General features: G+C 62.6%; 3 protein-coding genes across 3 annotated transcripts; 2 read left to right on the forward strand and 1 right to left on the reverse strand.

Moving 5' to 3' along the window:
- Nucleotides 1-372: 372 nt before the first annotated feature.
- On the reverse strand, nt 373-1,405 carry MNEG_5870 (hypothetical protein; the record flags this gene model as incomplete). Its single annotated transcript, XM_014045651.1, has 3 exons — nt 373-649; nt 916-1,059; nt 1,247-1,405. Coding segments are annotated over 3 exons (580 nt in total), but the record flags the coding sequence as incomplete, so codon positions are not given.
- Nucleotides 1,406-3,110: 1,705 nt separating this feature from the next.
- Nucleotides 3,111-6,811, forward strand: MNEG_5871 (glyceraldehyde 3-phosphate dehydrogenase, nonphosphorylating; the record flags this gene model as incomplete). The annotated part of the gene is made up of 10 exons (XM_014045652.1): nt 3,111-3,254; nt 3,477-3,664; nt 4,023-4,143; nt 4,371-4,574; nt 4,746-4,897; nt 5,234-5,360; nt 5,561-5,712; nt 5,979-6,135; nt 6,358-6,429; nt 6,653-6,811. The coding sequence occupies 10 exons, from the start codon at nt 3,111-3,113 to the stop codon at nt 6,809-6,811; spliced, it is 1,476 nt and encodes a 491-aa protein (XP_013901106.1).
- Nucleotides 6,812-8,184: 1,373 nt separating this feature from the next.
- On the forward strand, nt 8,185-11,331 carry MNEG_5872 (putative rhamnose biosynthetic enzyme 1; the record flags this gene model as incomplete). The annotated part of the gene is made up of 11 exons (XM_014045653.1): nt 8,185-8,217; nt 8,485-8,619; nt 8,783-8,857; nt 9,070-9,154; nt 9,371-9,480; nt 9,837-9,941; nt 10,184-10,264; nt 10,461-10,523; nt 10,715-10,834; nt 11,004-11,081; nt 11,287-11,331. 11 exons carry the CDS (start codon nt 8,185-8,187, stop codon nt 11,329-11,331), a joined length of 930 nt encoding a protein of 309 aa, XP_013901107.1.
- Between the last annotated feature and the right edge of the window lie 2,763 nt (nt 11,332-14,094).

Here is a 14,094-nt window from a genome sequence, read left to right on the forward strand (position 1 = left end):
GCCGCCCGGCGACCCTGCGCGCGGCGCGCTGGCGGCGGCCGCCGCGGCGCCGCCAGCGCTGCCCGGCACGACGGCGACCAGCTGCTGTGCGCGCATGTCCCAGACCGCCGCCCCCCCGCCGCTGTGCACTGCCAGCAGGAGGTGGACGGGCGGGCGGGAGGAAGCTGCCAGGAAGGTCACCTCTCCGCTGGCCTCCAGCTTCTTTGCAGGTACTGGAAACGGCACGAAAAAGAGTCACGGCAGGTCGTCAGCGGCGAGTGGCCCCCCAGCTCTGTCAACAAAACATGTTTCGATTCAGCCCTCCTCCTAGCAAGAAGGATGACAAACACGCTGCCCCACCTGCTATTCCAATAATCCCCGGTCAAAACTCACTGCTATACGACGTGAGCTTGAGCCCCCGCACTTGCCGCGCCGCCGTCACGCCCGAGCCGGACGCGTTGACCATCTGCGCCACGCGCACCGCGCCGCTGCGGCACCCGAGTAGCAGGAACGGCTCCCGCTGCATCGCCGCTGCAAACGTGACCGCGTCACCCCCGCCCAGCTCCAGCTGCTGCAGTGGCGCCCCTGCACCCGCCGCCGCGCCCGCGGCGGCGGCGTCGCCGGCGCCGACGGCGTCGGGCTCGATCGCCCACAGCTGCAGCCGCCCCGCCTGTGCGAGGGGCGCGCATCAATGAGCAGCGGGCGGGGGCTTGGCTCAGGCTCCTACCTGTGAGCCTCTGCCGCCTTTGTGGAGCGTCTCATGGGGGTTGCCGGGCAACACGTACGCCCCTGCCATCGCCCAGCCCTCACAGCCGCTGGGGCGCACTTACACTCGGGCTGAGGCAACTAGAGTGCTCCAAGCCGCCGCTGCGGCAGCTCTGTGCCGCCTGACCCCACCGCCTCAAGCACACACGACTGCCCGCGGTTGATTCCTACCTCGTCCACCCGCAGGACCGCGCCCCGGTTAACCAGGAACAGCAGCTGCCTCGCCGCGGGGTGGGGCGCGCCGCTGCCGCAGCGCAGCGTGCGCTCGACGCCCTCGCGGCCGAAGATCTTGACCCGGCCATCTGTAGTGCTGACCTGTAAGCACGGGGTCCCACATGCGGGTCGGCACACCGAGTACCAGCTGCAGCAAGGGTGTGCGCCCTGCTGTCCCGGGCGACGCGACAGCAGGGCTCACTGCGCATTGCAGCAAGGTCAACCACTCCTCCACGCGCCCCTGTCGGCACCGCCGGCGTGCTGATCGTTGCTCCTTGTGGTGCCTCACCGCAAGAAGCCTTTGGGTGGGCTCGTAAGCGCAGCAGTCGGACGCGAGGGGGATGCCTGACGCTGCCTGCAGGCACCCGACACCGCAGGCCAGCTGCGAGACGCGCAGCCGGTCGGGCGGCAGCTGCGTGGTGTCGCTACCCCACCCGAAGAGCTTCATATAAGCCTGTGAACTATGCCGAAGCAGCGGTCAGGGCGCCTGGACCCAGTCTGTTGCCCAAAAAATCAGGCGCCCAGCCAGCCTAGGAGCCAGATCACGCCTATAGAGAGTTCTAGTTTCATTCAAATGTCACATAAGGGCACCTGCTGTTGCTTGGAACAGCCGAACACTGAGCTGGTACTGGTTGGCCCGTGCGCGCGCTTTGAGGACCAACTGTCAACTGAGCTGAACGCGATGAAAACATAACACGTCCTCAGCAGCATAGTCGGCGATCCACACCATGCGGTGTGCGCTTCGCTCGGCACACCAGATTATTCGCAGTCTTGTGCCACTCCTCGCCGCTGCTCTGGTGACTGGCTCATCTCTGCATGTGCTCAGGAGATACCTGCTGAGACACTGAGCTTATCATAAGCCAATGGCATCTCGTCACCATCCTCACCAGTGCGGCACCGATGCAATGCCGTGTGCCGCAGCGACCTCTGAGCTCCGTTGACCGCCAAAGACCGCCAGTAGGGAGTGGCAACGCAAGTACGCAGCGGACTCTTCCAGTTCTCATGGAAGCCGCTTGCATCTGCGCTGCACTTCATGCACTGTGTAAAATTTGTGCTGAGGCTGATCGGCTGCTTGTCACATCATCTCGGCGCTTCAGGGCGGCGCATTTGTAGCTGAGATGCACCACTGCATGTGCTCATCTGACCTCCACAACCTCAGGGGCTTGCGCATTGGATGTCGTAGGACTGCGGAAAGCAGCGCGGTCCAGGGGCAGACCGACTGCTGCTGCCATTGTGCATTTATCCGCCACAACCGCCGCCAAGCCACATCCGTTCACGCTGTGCTTCAGTCCTGCCTTCACCGCTGCAGGGAATCTGCCATTCAGCACTCCCTTGGCTTGGATCACCAGTGAAGCCCACCGTAGGGCTCTCGAGGCTCAGGCAATCTGGATGCCATGTTGTGACAGTTCTAGTTGAGACACTCAACGCATCGCTTGATTGCAGCTGTTTTCCAAGAAGCGCGCCTAGCCAATCATGCATGCCCTTCATTGTGACCCAATTTTAGGGGAGTGGATGATGCACGACAAAGACCGCCGCCACATCAAGCAACAGTCGGCTGTTGATTTGTGCATCAGCAGTCCTTCTCAAACTACAATCAGATATGTATAGATGATGTCAGTTCTGCCTTATCAACAGCTCTCGCAAGGAGAAGCATTTGCCAAGAAGAAGCGGCGCCACCCCCTATGAAAGGTGTCTTGGTTCAGACTGACAATACAGGTGGGCACTCCGCTGTCGTCCAGCAAGCCCCGGCCCTTCAGACCACCACAAACGTATTTTACATGCTCAAAATCATCTGTCATATGGCATCTTGGCTCACACACGGGGTCGAGAGCTCTGGCACGCCGCATGGCGGGGGCAGTGGGCGGCCTCCTGTGTACCAGACAGCACGGCCGCTGTGGACGATCACTACTAACACATTTACCACAGTAGTTTCATCTCGAGACACCTATGATGGCTTCGCTTCACATAAGACTTCTCGTTACAAGCGTTGCGGTGGGTGACCCGCGGGTGCCGTGGTCACAATCCTGCTTGCTACCCCCACTCATGCATCCAATTGCTCTTGAAACACGTAATTCCATTTCCCATTCTCGCAGACGGAGCTCGTACACGCGATCTAAAAGCGCGGCGGTGTTGCTTGCGGCTGCATCGTCAAGATGACAGAGGACTTTTACAGCGAGATTAAGACCTCTACAGGCGCCTTCAAATGGTACTGCGCCGGCGAGTGGCTCGAGTCTACGAGCGCCAAGACCGTCGCTGTGCTCAACCCGTCCACGCGCCAGAAGGAGTTTGAGGTGCAGGTGTGTGACAATTGGGAGACTGCTAGCTGGGGGACGGCTGAAGGGTCTGTGGCCTACCCACACTTGCATCAGCGACAGACCTCTGCCGCTTGCATTGCCTGCATGCTGCGCCTGCTGCAATGCTTGCTGCACACCGCAATTGCCGTGTGGTCAGCGACAGCCTTTCTTGTTCCAGCAAGACCTGACAGCCTTTATGTGCCATCGCAGGCATGCACCCAACAGGAGGTTGACAGCGCATTTGCAGCTGCAAAGGAGGCACAGAAGGCATGGGCAAAGACGCCCCTGTGCGAGCGAGCTGAGGTGCTGCATCGTGTCGCCGCCGTCATGCGGGAGCATGCGCAGCCAATTGCGGACTGCCTGGTGAAAGAGATCGCCAAGCCCCGCAAGGACAGCCTGAGTGAAGTCATCAGGTGTGAGCAGGCGCTTGGTTGCACAGCGGTATTAGCGTAAGAGGAGGTAGCTGGGAGACACGGCGCGTGCAGCAGCCATGCATGCACCATGCCGCGTGCATCCTATTACCACTGGCAGCTGCTCAGCGGATGGTTGAGCTCCTCTGGCACGGCGAAACAGTCGTTTGGCGATGCAATCGTGTTGTATGGCGGCTGGTTGTCCGGGCGGGGCCGCTGGCACTAGCTCGGCAGCCCAGCCATTATGAACCTGCATGAGGCACTGCGCCACCACCATCCTAATCCCGGAGCATTTGGTCACGCACGCGGTGTGCTGCGAAGTAAGCTGCCACCTGCTCTCACACTACATCGTCTGCGGCAGGTCGGCTGATCTTATTGATTACACAGCAGAGGAGGGCCTGCGCTCCCTCGGCCAGGGAGAGCTGCTGAACAGCGACTCGTTCCCAGGGCAGACGCGAAACAAGCTGTGCCTGGTGTCCAAGGTGAGGTGAAGGATGGAGCAGGCGCGCAGGGGAGAGGCGGCAGCAGCGTCGGCTGGCCAGGCCAACCAGTACAACAAACCAGTGGCGCTGGGGCTCCGTTTTCAGCGGCACTGGGGCTTTGCTCGGGCAGGACGCAGTGGCCGCCGGCTGTGCTCGTTGTAGATGCTTTCTGAGCCGCAAGCTATCACCTTGCATCGCGTCTCGCCCGCCGTTGCCCGCGGCCGCAGGTGCCCCTCGGCGTGGTGCTAGCGATCCCGCCCTTCAACTACCCGGTGAACCTCGCCGTCTCCAAGCTGGCGCCCGCCCTCATGGCCGGCAACGCGGTCGTGCTCAAGCCGCCGTCGCAGGGCGCGGCCGCGGGCGTGCACATGGTGCAGTGCTTTGCGGCGGCGGGGCTGCCCAAGGGGCTTGTCAACATGGTCACTGGCAAGGTGCGCCCTCAGCAGTTGGAGCGGACTTTGGCAGCGGGGCCCTTGTTGCAGGGGCTATCTGGCGTCGTGCGGAGACGGCGCAAATCGTGTCTCACCCAATGAACGGCAATCAAGACCGCTGTCGACATGTACCTGATGAAATGTGCCCTCCGCCGTCAATTCCCTTGCCAGGGCTCCGAAATCGGGGACTACCTGACGCAGCATGCGGGCGTCGACTGCATCTCGTTCACTGGCGGCGACACGGGCGTCTCCATCGCGCGCAAGGCGGGGATGGTGCCGCTGCAGATGGAGCTCGGCGGGAAGGACGCCTGCATCATCTGCAGGTCAGCTTGAGGCAAGGGGGAGAGCGGACAGATGCCTGGCTGCGACTGGGGGCCCGCTCTTGTCTCTGTGCGGACTCTTTGGACCGTGCGTAGGGGAGCGGCCGGCTCGGTTGAAGGGGGCACGGCTGGACGGAGATTGCTGCCTTCCCATAATTGCTGTGCCCACCAAATGGCAGCGCCCCGTGTGATTGCGGTGCCTTTACGGTCCCCGCGCAGCTGCTCGCCTCACCTCGCCTGAACCCCCTCTGTCCTCCATCATCGCGCCCTCACACTCACCCCCACATCCACACCCTCACCCTCACCCCCATCAACCCCACCCCCACCCCCGGCCCGCAGCGACGCGGACATCGGCCTGGCGGCCAAGGCGGTGATCAAGGGCGGCTTCTCGTACAGCGGCCAGCGCTGCACCGCCGTCAAGCTGGTGCTGGTGCACAAGGACGTCGCGGACGACCTCGTGGCCAAGGTGCGCGGCGCAGGTCAAACGTTGCTTGTTTGACTCTCGTGGCGTTTCGCAAGCCGTTCAGGGGCCACTCCAGGGGCGGTGAGTTCTGCTCACAGCCTTCGGTCCGCGGACACGGCTGAGAGAAGTTAAGCAGCTGTGCGCAGGCCGCTCATCACCGCACGCCCTCCGCACCACCCGCGCTGCCGCGACCTGCCCCCCAGGTCGCCGCCGGCGTGGCGAAGCTGCGCGTCGGCGCCCCCGAGGACGACGCCGACATCACGCCCGTCGTCAGCGAGAGCAGCGCCAATTTCATAGAGGGCCTGGTGGAGGACGCGCGGCACAAGGGGGCCAAGTTCCTCACGCCCTACAAGAGGTGCGGGACGGCTTTTGCACTGGACCTAGAGGCTCTTTGCTGATCAGATAAACGGGCTTGTGAAATGGCGGCGCGTGCAAGCGGGCGACGTGGCACAGTCCAGTGCTGCGAATCCAAGGCGTCCTTGAGACTTGCCGCACCAGCTGCCTTTGCCTGCTGCCTCATGTCTGATGCGCTCGGACGTGCTCGGCTTAATGGTCGTTGAGCGCCAACGCCCGCCATTCTCGTCACTCCCCGGCGCCCCTCCTTGCCGACCCCTTGAACAGGGAGGGCAACCTGATCTGGCCCACCCTGCTGGACGACGTGACGCCTGAGATGCGCATCGCCTGGGAGGAGCCCTTTGGCCCCGTGCTGCCCATCGTGCGCGTCGACACGGTCCAGCAGGCCATCGACCACTGCAACGCCAGCAAGTTCGGCCTGCAGGTACGCAGTGCGCCGCTGAGGTGTGGCGACTCCTCGGGTTTTTGTAAAGCGACTAGCAGCTGCCCAGCAGCTGGCGCACGTGGGCCGTTTTCCAGGTTGCTAGCTCAAATTAATAATGCTACATCGAACTTGAGCTGCTCCTGGCTACCGATCAACGGTCCCAACTACCTTGCCGCTTTACTGTTCCACCTCCTTGCCCCCCTTGTTGCCTTTGTCCCCCAGGGCTGTGTGTTCACGCAGGACATCAACCAGGCCATTGCCATCAGCGACGCCATGGAGACGGGCACAGTGCAGGTGCAGAGGGACTGACAGAATGCGGTCTGCATGCCAAGGTCCCTGTTGTGGGCGGTTCTGCAGCCACGTCGCTGCCCCGCATTGACACCTGTCTGCCAGCCTCCTCACAAGCCTCCGCGCCCAAGGCCCTGAGCATTGCGCTCTGCTATACGCCCAGCCGGGCCAGCTTGCACTCAACCCCCGCTCTCCCCTTCAACCAAATCGCGCCTGCATCTGCCCGCAGATCAACGCGGCGCCAGCGCGCGGCCCAGACCACTTCCCTTTCCAGGGCTTCCGCGAGAGCGGCATCGGCAGCCAGGGCATCCGCAACAGCCTGGCCATGATGGTCAAGACCAAGTCCACGGTCATCAACCTCAACCAGCCCTCTTACGCCATGGGTTGAGACGGCGGCGCGGCGCACCGCCTGCGAGCTTGGGACTAGCACACGCCGCACGGCCCCATACTGTCTGCAGCCAGTATGGGTGCACAGGCCTGGCGGCTGATGCGCGTGGAAGGGCGCCAAGCTTGACCCAATCTACCAGGCGGCAGCAAGTCCTGTGGGGGAGGAGGGTTATGGCCGAGAAGAGGGTTACGAGTGGGGCCTGCACCGTGTGCCCGAGCGCTTGCATCCGTCTTTATTCTGTTTCCAGGCAGCAGCTTGCTCGAACCTTATGTCTTTGGTCCACTGCTGGTGGGCTGCGCCCCTGTGAGGGGTGCGGCCCATGCGGCGAGGCGTCTTCTATTCTGCCTTCACCTCTGCGCCATTCGGGGATGGTGCGTCCTTGCTGCACGCACGCCCCCGCAGCGCGCACTGGCCCCCTTGCTGCACCGACTCTTCCAGGTCGGGCAGAGCTCGTCCCGCTGCCGACACGCAGAGGGCATCACCATATAAATCCCCTTGAGCCGGTGCGAGAGGTAGTCAGAGAGTAGGCGCCGCAGGCACGCTGGGCGTCAGCAGCACGGGCGCCGAAGGCGCATTTGCTATGGGGCAGGCTTTGCTCCGCCGCCCCCGATGCCCCGCGCACACCTCGCTCTCTTTCGTGCTCGGCGGCCTCGTCTCCTGCGTGCCTGATGGCGCGCAACAATTTGAGTGAGCTTTTGCAGCTGGTGGTCGTTTGGCTACCAGCTGTGGTCTGCTATCTGCTATATGTCGGTTCCGTGTCCACCTTAGTACCGTATCATGTCGCGTGTCGTCGCCAGCGCCCCTTCTTGGCCCTTGAGCGACGCCCACCCAGTCAACTCCCCTTCACCCTGCGACCAGAGCTACCTCTGTGCGCTTGTACATACCTGGCGAGTTTTGGACAGGCTTCATGAATGCCGGATTGCTGCAGTCTTGCTTAATGAGAGCGGCTGCGGAGGAGGGTGTGACCAGCACACATAGTCCAGAAGTAACGCATTTGTCTGGTCAAGTTGCGCTTGAATGGGATTGATCGGAGGCGTTGTGCGGGCTGCAATACAATCGTAGCTTAGAAATGAAAGACGGAATCGCTCATGACACCGCTCCTGATGCGCCCCCAAGCGTGCACCCCAAGCGTGCACCCCCAAGCCGCAGCACCAGCAGCTGCTGCTGCATTCTCTATGACAAGTAGTGCCTCTGCATTCATCATCCGCCTGCTGTTGCCTGCAGCAGTGACAATGCTCTGTCCATCCACATATATTTTCGACATCCCTTGTGTCGCGTCCACCCCTTGCCTTGATCCCTGCTTCGTCTTGTTGGCGAACGCACCGTCCAGTAGGCAGTCCTTCCTTACAAGTATCTCGCAGGCCCACTGAAAGATGGTGGAGACTAATGGCAGCAGCTCTGAGCCGGTGAGCTGCTATCAAAGGACCTGATCTTTGCCGGGCTTCCGCGCCGTTCTGTAGAGCGGCCGCATGGATCATCGCGGTTCGGTAAACATCTGAAAGGTCATCTTGCTATTATCCATGGACGGATAACGATGCCGAGCGCGCAGGGGACGCGGTGGCCGCGGGTGTCTGGTACTTCTGCTGCTATGCCTCCGGTGCAGTATAGTGGCCACTGGCACGAGGGGCCAACCCGAAACGCCTTGTAACCTTGCTCACTTTCAAAAAACTCAGGTCTTCCTGATCTTTGGGAAGAGCGGCTGGATCGGCGGCCTCGTCGGCGACCTGCTGAAGCAGCAGGGCGCAAACTTTCAGTTCGCCAACGCACGCCTGGAGGACCGTTCTGGCGTGATCGCAGAGCTTGAGCGGGTATGTGTGCTACCTGGCAGTGTTGTCTGTCGCGTCTGCGTCACAGTCCAACCGCTTGGTGACGTATGCGAGAGCCTGGACGGCATTACCAACTCCAGCTGCGGCGAACGGCCCTGCGCAGTGGCCGAGGGACTGAGGTCAAGCACGCGCTTTTTCAACACAGGTGAAGCCCACCCATGTGCTCAACGCCGCGGGCGTAACCGGGCGCCCCAATGTGGACTGGTGCGAGACCCACAAGGTGGGTAGGTGCACCAGCACTGTCGCGCCAACATGCAGCGAGCGCAGAGGCCGGGCTCCATGCCTCGGACACCGCGCCCAGCCGCAAAACCTGCCCGGCACGTCGCCATGGCGTTTGTTTGGCATGCAGTAAGCAGGTGCAACGGCAGTCGAGATGGCGGCCGGCTGGGGGCTGATCCCATCCCGCCCTACGCCATCCCTGTGCCCCTCTAGCTGGAGACCATCCGCTCCAACCTGCTGGGCTGCATCACCCTGGCGGATGTCTGCCTGGAGAGGGGCATCCACATGACCTACTATGGTGCGCTTTGCGGGGCGGGCCGTGCGGCGGGCAGTGGGGGCATGAGGTGCTGCAGGACGAAGTTGCCGTCAGGGGTGAAGTTTAATGGGGCAAAGTGTAGGCCGAGCCGCCTGCGACAGTGTCCCTCCACCTTCGCATGACCTCCCGGCGTGCATAAAGGTTTCAACACGCACGCACATATTGACCTCGTTCTGCACCCGCACCCATCATCCCAAGGCACTGGCTGCATCTTCCACTACGACGACGTCTTCCCCCAGGGCAGCGGCAAGGGCTTCAAGGAGAGCGACAAGCCCAACTTCACTGGCTCATACTACAGCTACGTCAAGGTGGGCCCGCGCCCCCAGTCTGCCATTGTAGACAGGCGGCTTCGGTTGGTCGCCCGCGGCGGACGCGCAACAGCGTGCGTTTCCGTGGATACCACAGGTTGCCGCTAGTGTCAGCCGACGCGATTTGCGGCTGCCATAGCACCGCGGCGACCGCAGGCTGTGGAGGCCGACGTGTATTTGCAGCAGCTGGATGTATCGGCGCACCGGCAACGCCATGCATGTGTGCATCACTGTTAGAAGCAGCCGCTGTGACCGAGTGTGAGTCGCCATTGGGAGGCATCTGGCCCAGGCTGCCACCTCAATCAAACTCTTGTTGTTACCCCTCCCCCGCTGTCTTCTGCCCTCCAACCACAAAGGCCATGACCGAGTCGCTGATCCGGGAGTTCCCCAACGTGCTGACGCTGCGCGTGCGCATGCCCATCGTGGCCGACCTGACCTACCCCCGTAACTTCATCACCAAGGCGCGCCATCAGTTCTGATGACGGGAGCGGCATGAAAAGGGGGGCAGGGGGGGCTGCAGTGTGTAGAGGCGGCCTGGGTGATGTCAAGGAACACCTGATGCATGTGTGACTGCTGATTTGTGCGCGCTGATTGCGCTTGGTGGCAGCTTCAGCGGCAGTGGTCACTTAACAAGGAATCTTGCTCGGGAATTGCCAGATCAAACTCTGTTGCCCACGATGCAAATTGCACACTCCTACTGCAGATCATCAAGTATGACAAGGTCATTGACATCCCCAACTCAATGACGGTGCTGCCGGAGCTGCTGCCGCTCTCCATTGAGATGGTGGGGGTCTGCCTTGAAACGTCGCTGCAGATGCCAGGCTGCTCTGCCGCACGTCGCGCTATGTGTTGATCGCCTGCCCTTGTGACCCTGCGACACTTGGGCCAGCACTTTGCTTGGGCTATGAATTTGCTTGGGCTGCCGGGGATTATTCTGGCCGATTGTCATGGCCGCATAACGTCATGTGTACCCCTTGCAGGCCAAGCGCAAGCTGACGGGCATTATGAACTTCACCAACCCCGGGGCCATCAGCCACAACGAGGTGTGGTGCGGCGGGTTGGTGGAAAGAGAGTCGGTTGAAAGGGGCGGCAGCCAGCTGGCCTCCACACACCCCATTTAGAAGCTGGCGCCTGTGCAAAACATTGATGAGCCAACCAGCAACAACCCCCCACGAGGCGGTTTCATGTGACACGCTCTTGACTCCATGCCCCACGCCTGTGCACCTGACTCCAGATTCTGCAGCTGTACAAGGACTACATTGACCCGGAGTTCACCTGGTCAAACTTCACGGTCGAGGAGCAGGCCAAGGTCATCGTGGCGCCGCGCTCCAACAACCTCCTCGACACAGCCCGGGTAAGCTGTGTGCGTGCCCGCAACGGGTCCGCCGGTGCTCACCCCTGATGCATCCTTTGCTGGGCGCTTTCCCGCCAGCCTCGTGGCCCCTCCTTCGAGCCGCGTCGGTTCGCGCGTGGATTGCCGCACCCGCCTTCCGCCGCCTGCGCCCCGCGCCTGCCGCTGCCAGATCGAGGGCGAGTTCCCTGAGCTGCTGCCCATCCGAGAGTCCCTCATCAAGTACGTCTTCGAGCCCAACGCGGCCAAGGTGAGCCGCGGGGCGGCAGGCCGACTCCCATTGCATGGCTTGTTTGCAGGTTGCACAGCCCTCGGCTTTTCATCGAGGCGCTGCCCTGCGTGATGCAGTATTTGCAATTGCGTCCAAGTGACTGCAAACATATTGGTCAGCAGGATCTTGTCGCCATGCTGCTCTTTGGCCTGAGCAGCTGTCCTCGCACCCCCACCCCTTGCAGAGGGAGGAGACGCTCGCCGCCGTCAAGGAGATGCGCGGCCGGTGATCCGCGGCGCCCGTGAGCGCTTGATCGGCAGCAGCTGCGCCGCAGCATTTACGCCAGCGCCCCTTGAGCCTGCGCACTGCAGCCGCCAGCTGGCGGTGCGCAGCGCCCGCTGCTGCACGGCATGCGCAGGCGCGCAGGTTTGCATCTTGCGATTGCAATGCATAGGCAGAGACACACATCGTGACCCACTGGCAAACACTGGCGCTCGCATGGTCACAGTTGCCCGTGAACGTACGCAACGTGAATCAGTCAGACTTGCATGTAACGACCTCACTCAGCCGATTTGGCGTGGGCAAGGGCCTGGTGGGCACATGCAGGGACACGAGGGCATTGCGACCTGCAGTACAAATTCTTCAACTTACCCGAGTGTGGGCCTTGGATGCCCGTCTGGCAGGACAAGTATCACACAACACATGTAGGTGCGATGGCACATGTGTGGGTACTGCTTCTGGTACGATGCATGCACCTGGGATGGTGGACCTATGTGCATCCTTGCAAGCAGCAGAGCTCACGTCACATGGATCAACAGCAACAACGCCAGAGCTGGCAGCTCTGCCGATTCAAACCACAGTGTCCAATCTGCCAGGTGGCTCAACCTGCCGGGTGATACAACCCGGCGACAACCTGGTCGTGCAGTTGCTGTGCTTTGATGCGCTCATATCACCGATCACCCGTGATGGCCGCGATCTAGGCGTCCAAAATGGCATAACCGTTCTCGTCCAATGAATTTTCGAGTCCTGCTGTGCGTGACTGTTTCTGTAATAAGTGTCTCATGTCGCGCGACAGGGCCATCTCCTGCAGCGATCGCAGCTGGAACGGCACGCGCCGACATCGAAAGCGGCCAGAGCGCGAAGCGGCAGCCTCCGCATCACCCGCATCACCCGCACACGCACCCATATGCGCATTCGCACGACGTTCGTTGTATCGGCACGAGCGGCAGCTGGTGCGGCGGCTACTTCACGCAGCCGCTGGTGCCCTACAAGCAGCCCCCCATACATACGGCGACATGCCCGGGTGCCTGCAGCGGCGTCGGCGTGTGCCACAGCGACATTGGGCGCTGCGACTGCCCGGCAGGTGCCAGGCATCGTATGGCACATCATGGATGTTCCAATTTGGCCGACTTGTAAATCCAGCACTGCCGAACATGCGAATTGCAGTGCAGTGCGCATGCTGCCTACGCGAATGCAACCGCAGGCCGCCCCACTGAGCTCCGGCGCTCCACCGCCGCCGCCCGCAGGCTGGGGCGGGCCAGCATGCGCCGACCCGCAGAAGCGGCCCTGCACCCGGGGCTACCGCACGCCGCGCAACAGCAGCAAGCCCAACAGCCACATTGGCGGCGACAAGCGGGACCGAGACTGGGGGGCGCCGGGCTCGACCTTCTCCAGGCAGGCGCTGGCCAGCGCAGCGGGGCCTGCTTGCCGCTGGACGCTCGGCGCCAACAGACTCGGCATCGGGCAGCAGCACGTTTTGCGCCATTGTCAAATTGCATGTGCAGGGCGTCTCGGGTGTTGATGTGTTCAAATGCTCTGTGTATCGAAAGTCAAACGCATATCTAGTATCGCCCCCAGCCCCTCCTAAGTGCCAGCTCCAGACCTCAAACAGCATCAAAACTCACACTGCCCGCGCCAGGTGCGCCGGCATATGCGACGACGACATCGCCGCGTGCTACTGCGACCCAAAACTCGGCAGCGCCAAGCACGGGCGCATCCCGGCGCCCGACGGCAGCCCTCCCGGCGCGCCCCCCCTGCAGAGGGGGCGCGTCCTGCCATACCCCTGCAGCCACCTGGCGGACGACGGGAAGGGGCGCAGCCTGGGCAACTGGGCAACGTGGGGCGTGGCTTATGACAAGGTCTACGGCCCTGGGGGGTGGTGTGTGGCGGACGAGCCAAAGGTGGGGGCCTCGATCACGTGGTGGCTTGCCATGCAGTCAGTTGGCTGCGTCAGACACGATAGACTGTCAAAACTGCAGTGTTGCTACCAGAAAATAAAATATTCTGCTAGCCATGTTGTTGGTAACAAGCTTATCAGAACCCCTGCCATAGAACCTTGACATGCAGTCGTTCCATGCAATTCCACCCGCACAAGCACGAGGCTGTACCACCTGCATGCTCCACCCAGGTTCCCGAGTGCCGCTGCGAACTCGACGGCACCGGCGGCCCCGGCTGCAACCACCCAGGGGAGAGCTTCTGCCCCAATCAATGCAGCGGCCGCGGCCGCTGCGACCTGGGCTTCTGTCGCTGCGATGCTGGGTGGTTCGGCATCGACTGTGCGCACGCGGCGTCCGCTGATGCAGCTGCGGAAGCTGCCAGGAAGCTGCCACCTTGGCTCGCGGAGGTCACGGTGGACGCCTGGCGGTGCACCGCCACCGGCGACGGCTGCAGCGAAGGGATGCTGTGGGACGCGGAGCGCGCAAATAGCGCCAGCGGCGGCTCGGGCACCGCTGCTGCACCGCCCTTGCAAGCAGGGTCGCTGCAGGCGGAAGGGCTGCGCCCGGCCCCAGGGCCGGAGACTGATGAGCCATTGTTTCACGGGGCAGGCAGCGACGACGGCGACGCCCCTGAGCACGTGCTGCCTCGGACGCCACCGCCGCCACCCCCGCCACCGCCACAGGCGCCTGCAGAGGCGCTCAGGAGTGGCCGCGATGGCAGGGACGTTGTTGAGGCGAGTGCAGGCGCCTGGCAAGCAGTGGAGGAGCAGGGCAGCCAGCACCGACGCCTCGCGGCGGCGCCGCAGCGAGCGGCGGCTCCAACGGTCGCTGGACCC

This window comes from Monoraphidium neglectum, assembly GCF_000611645.1.
Source record: "Monoraphidium neglectum strain SAG 48.87 unplaced genomic scaffold scaffold00906, whole genome shotgun sequence".
Lineage (NCBI taxonomy): Eukaryota > Viridiplantae > Chlorophyta > Chlorophyceae > Sphaeropleales > Selenastraceae > Monoraphidium > Monoraphidium neglectum.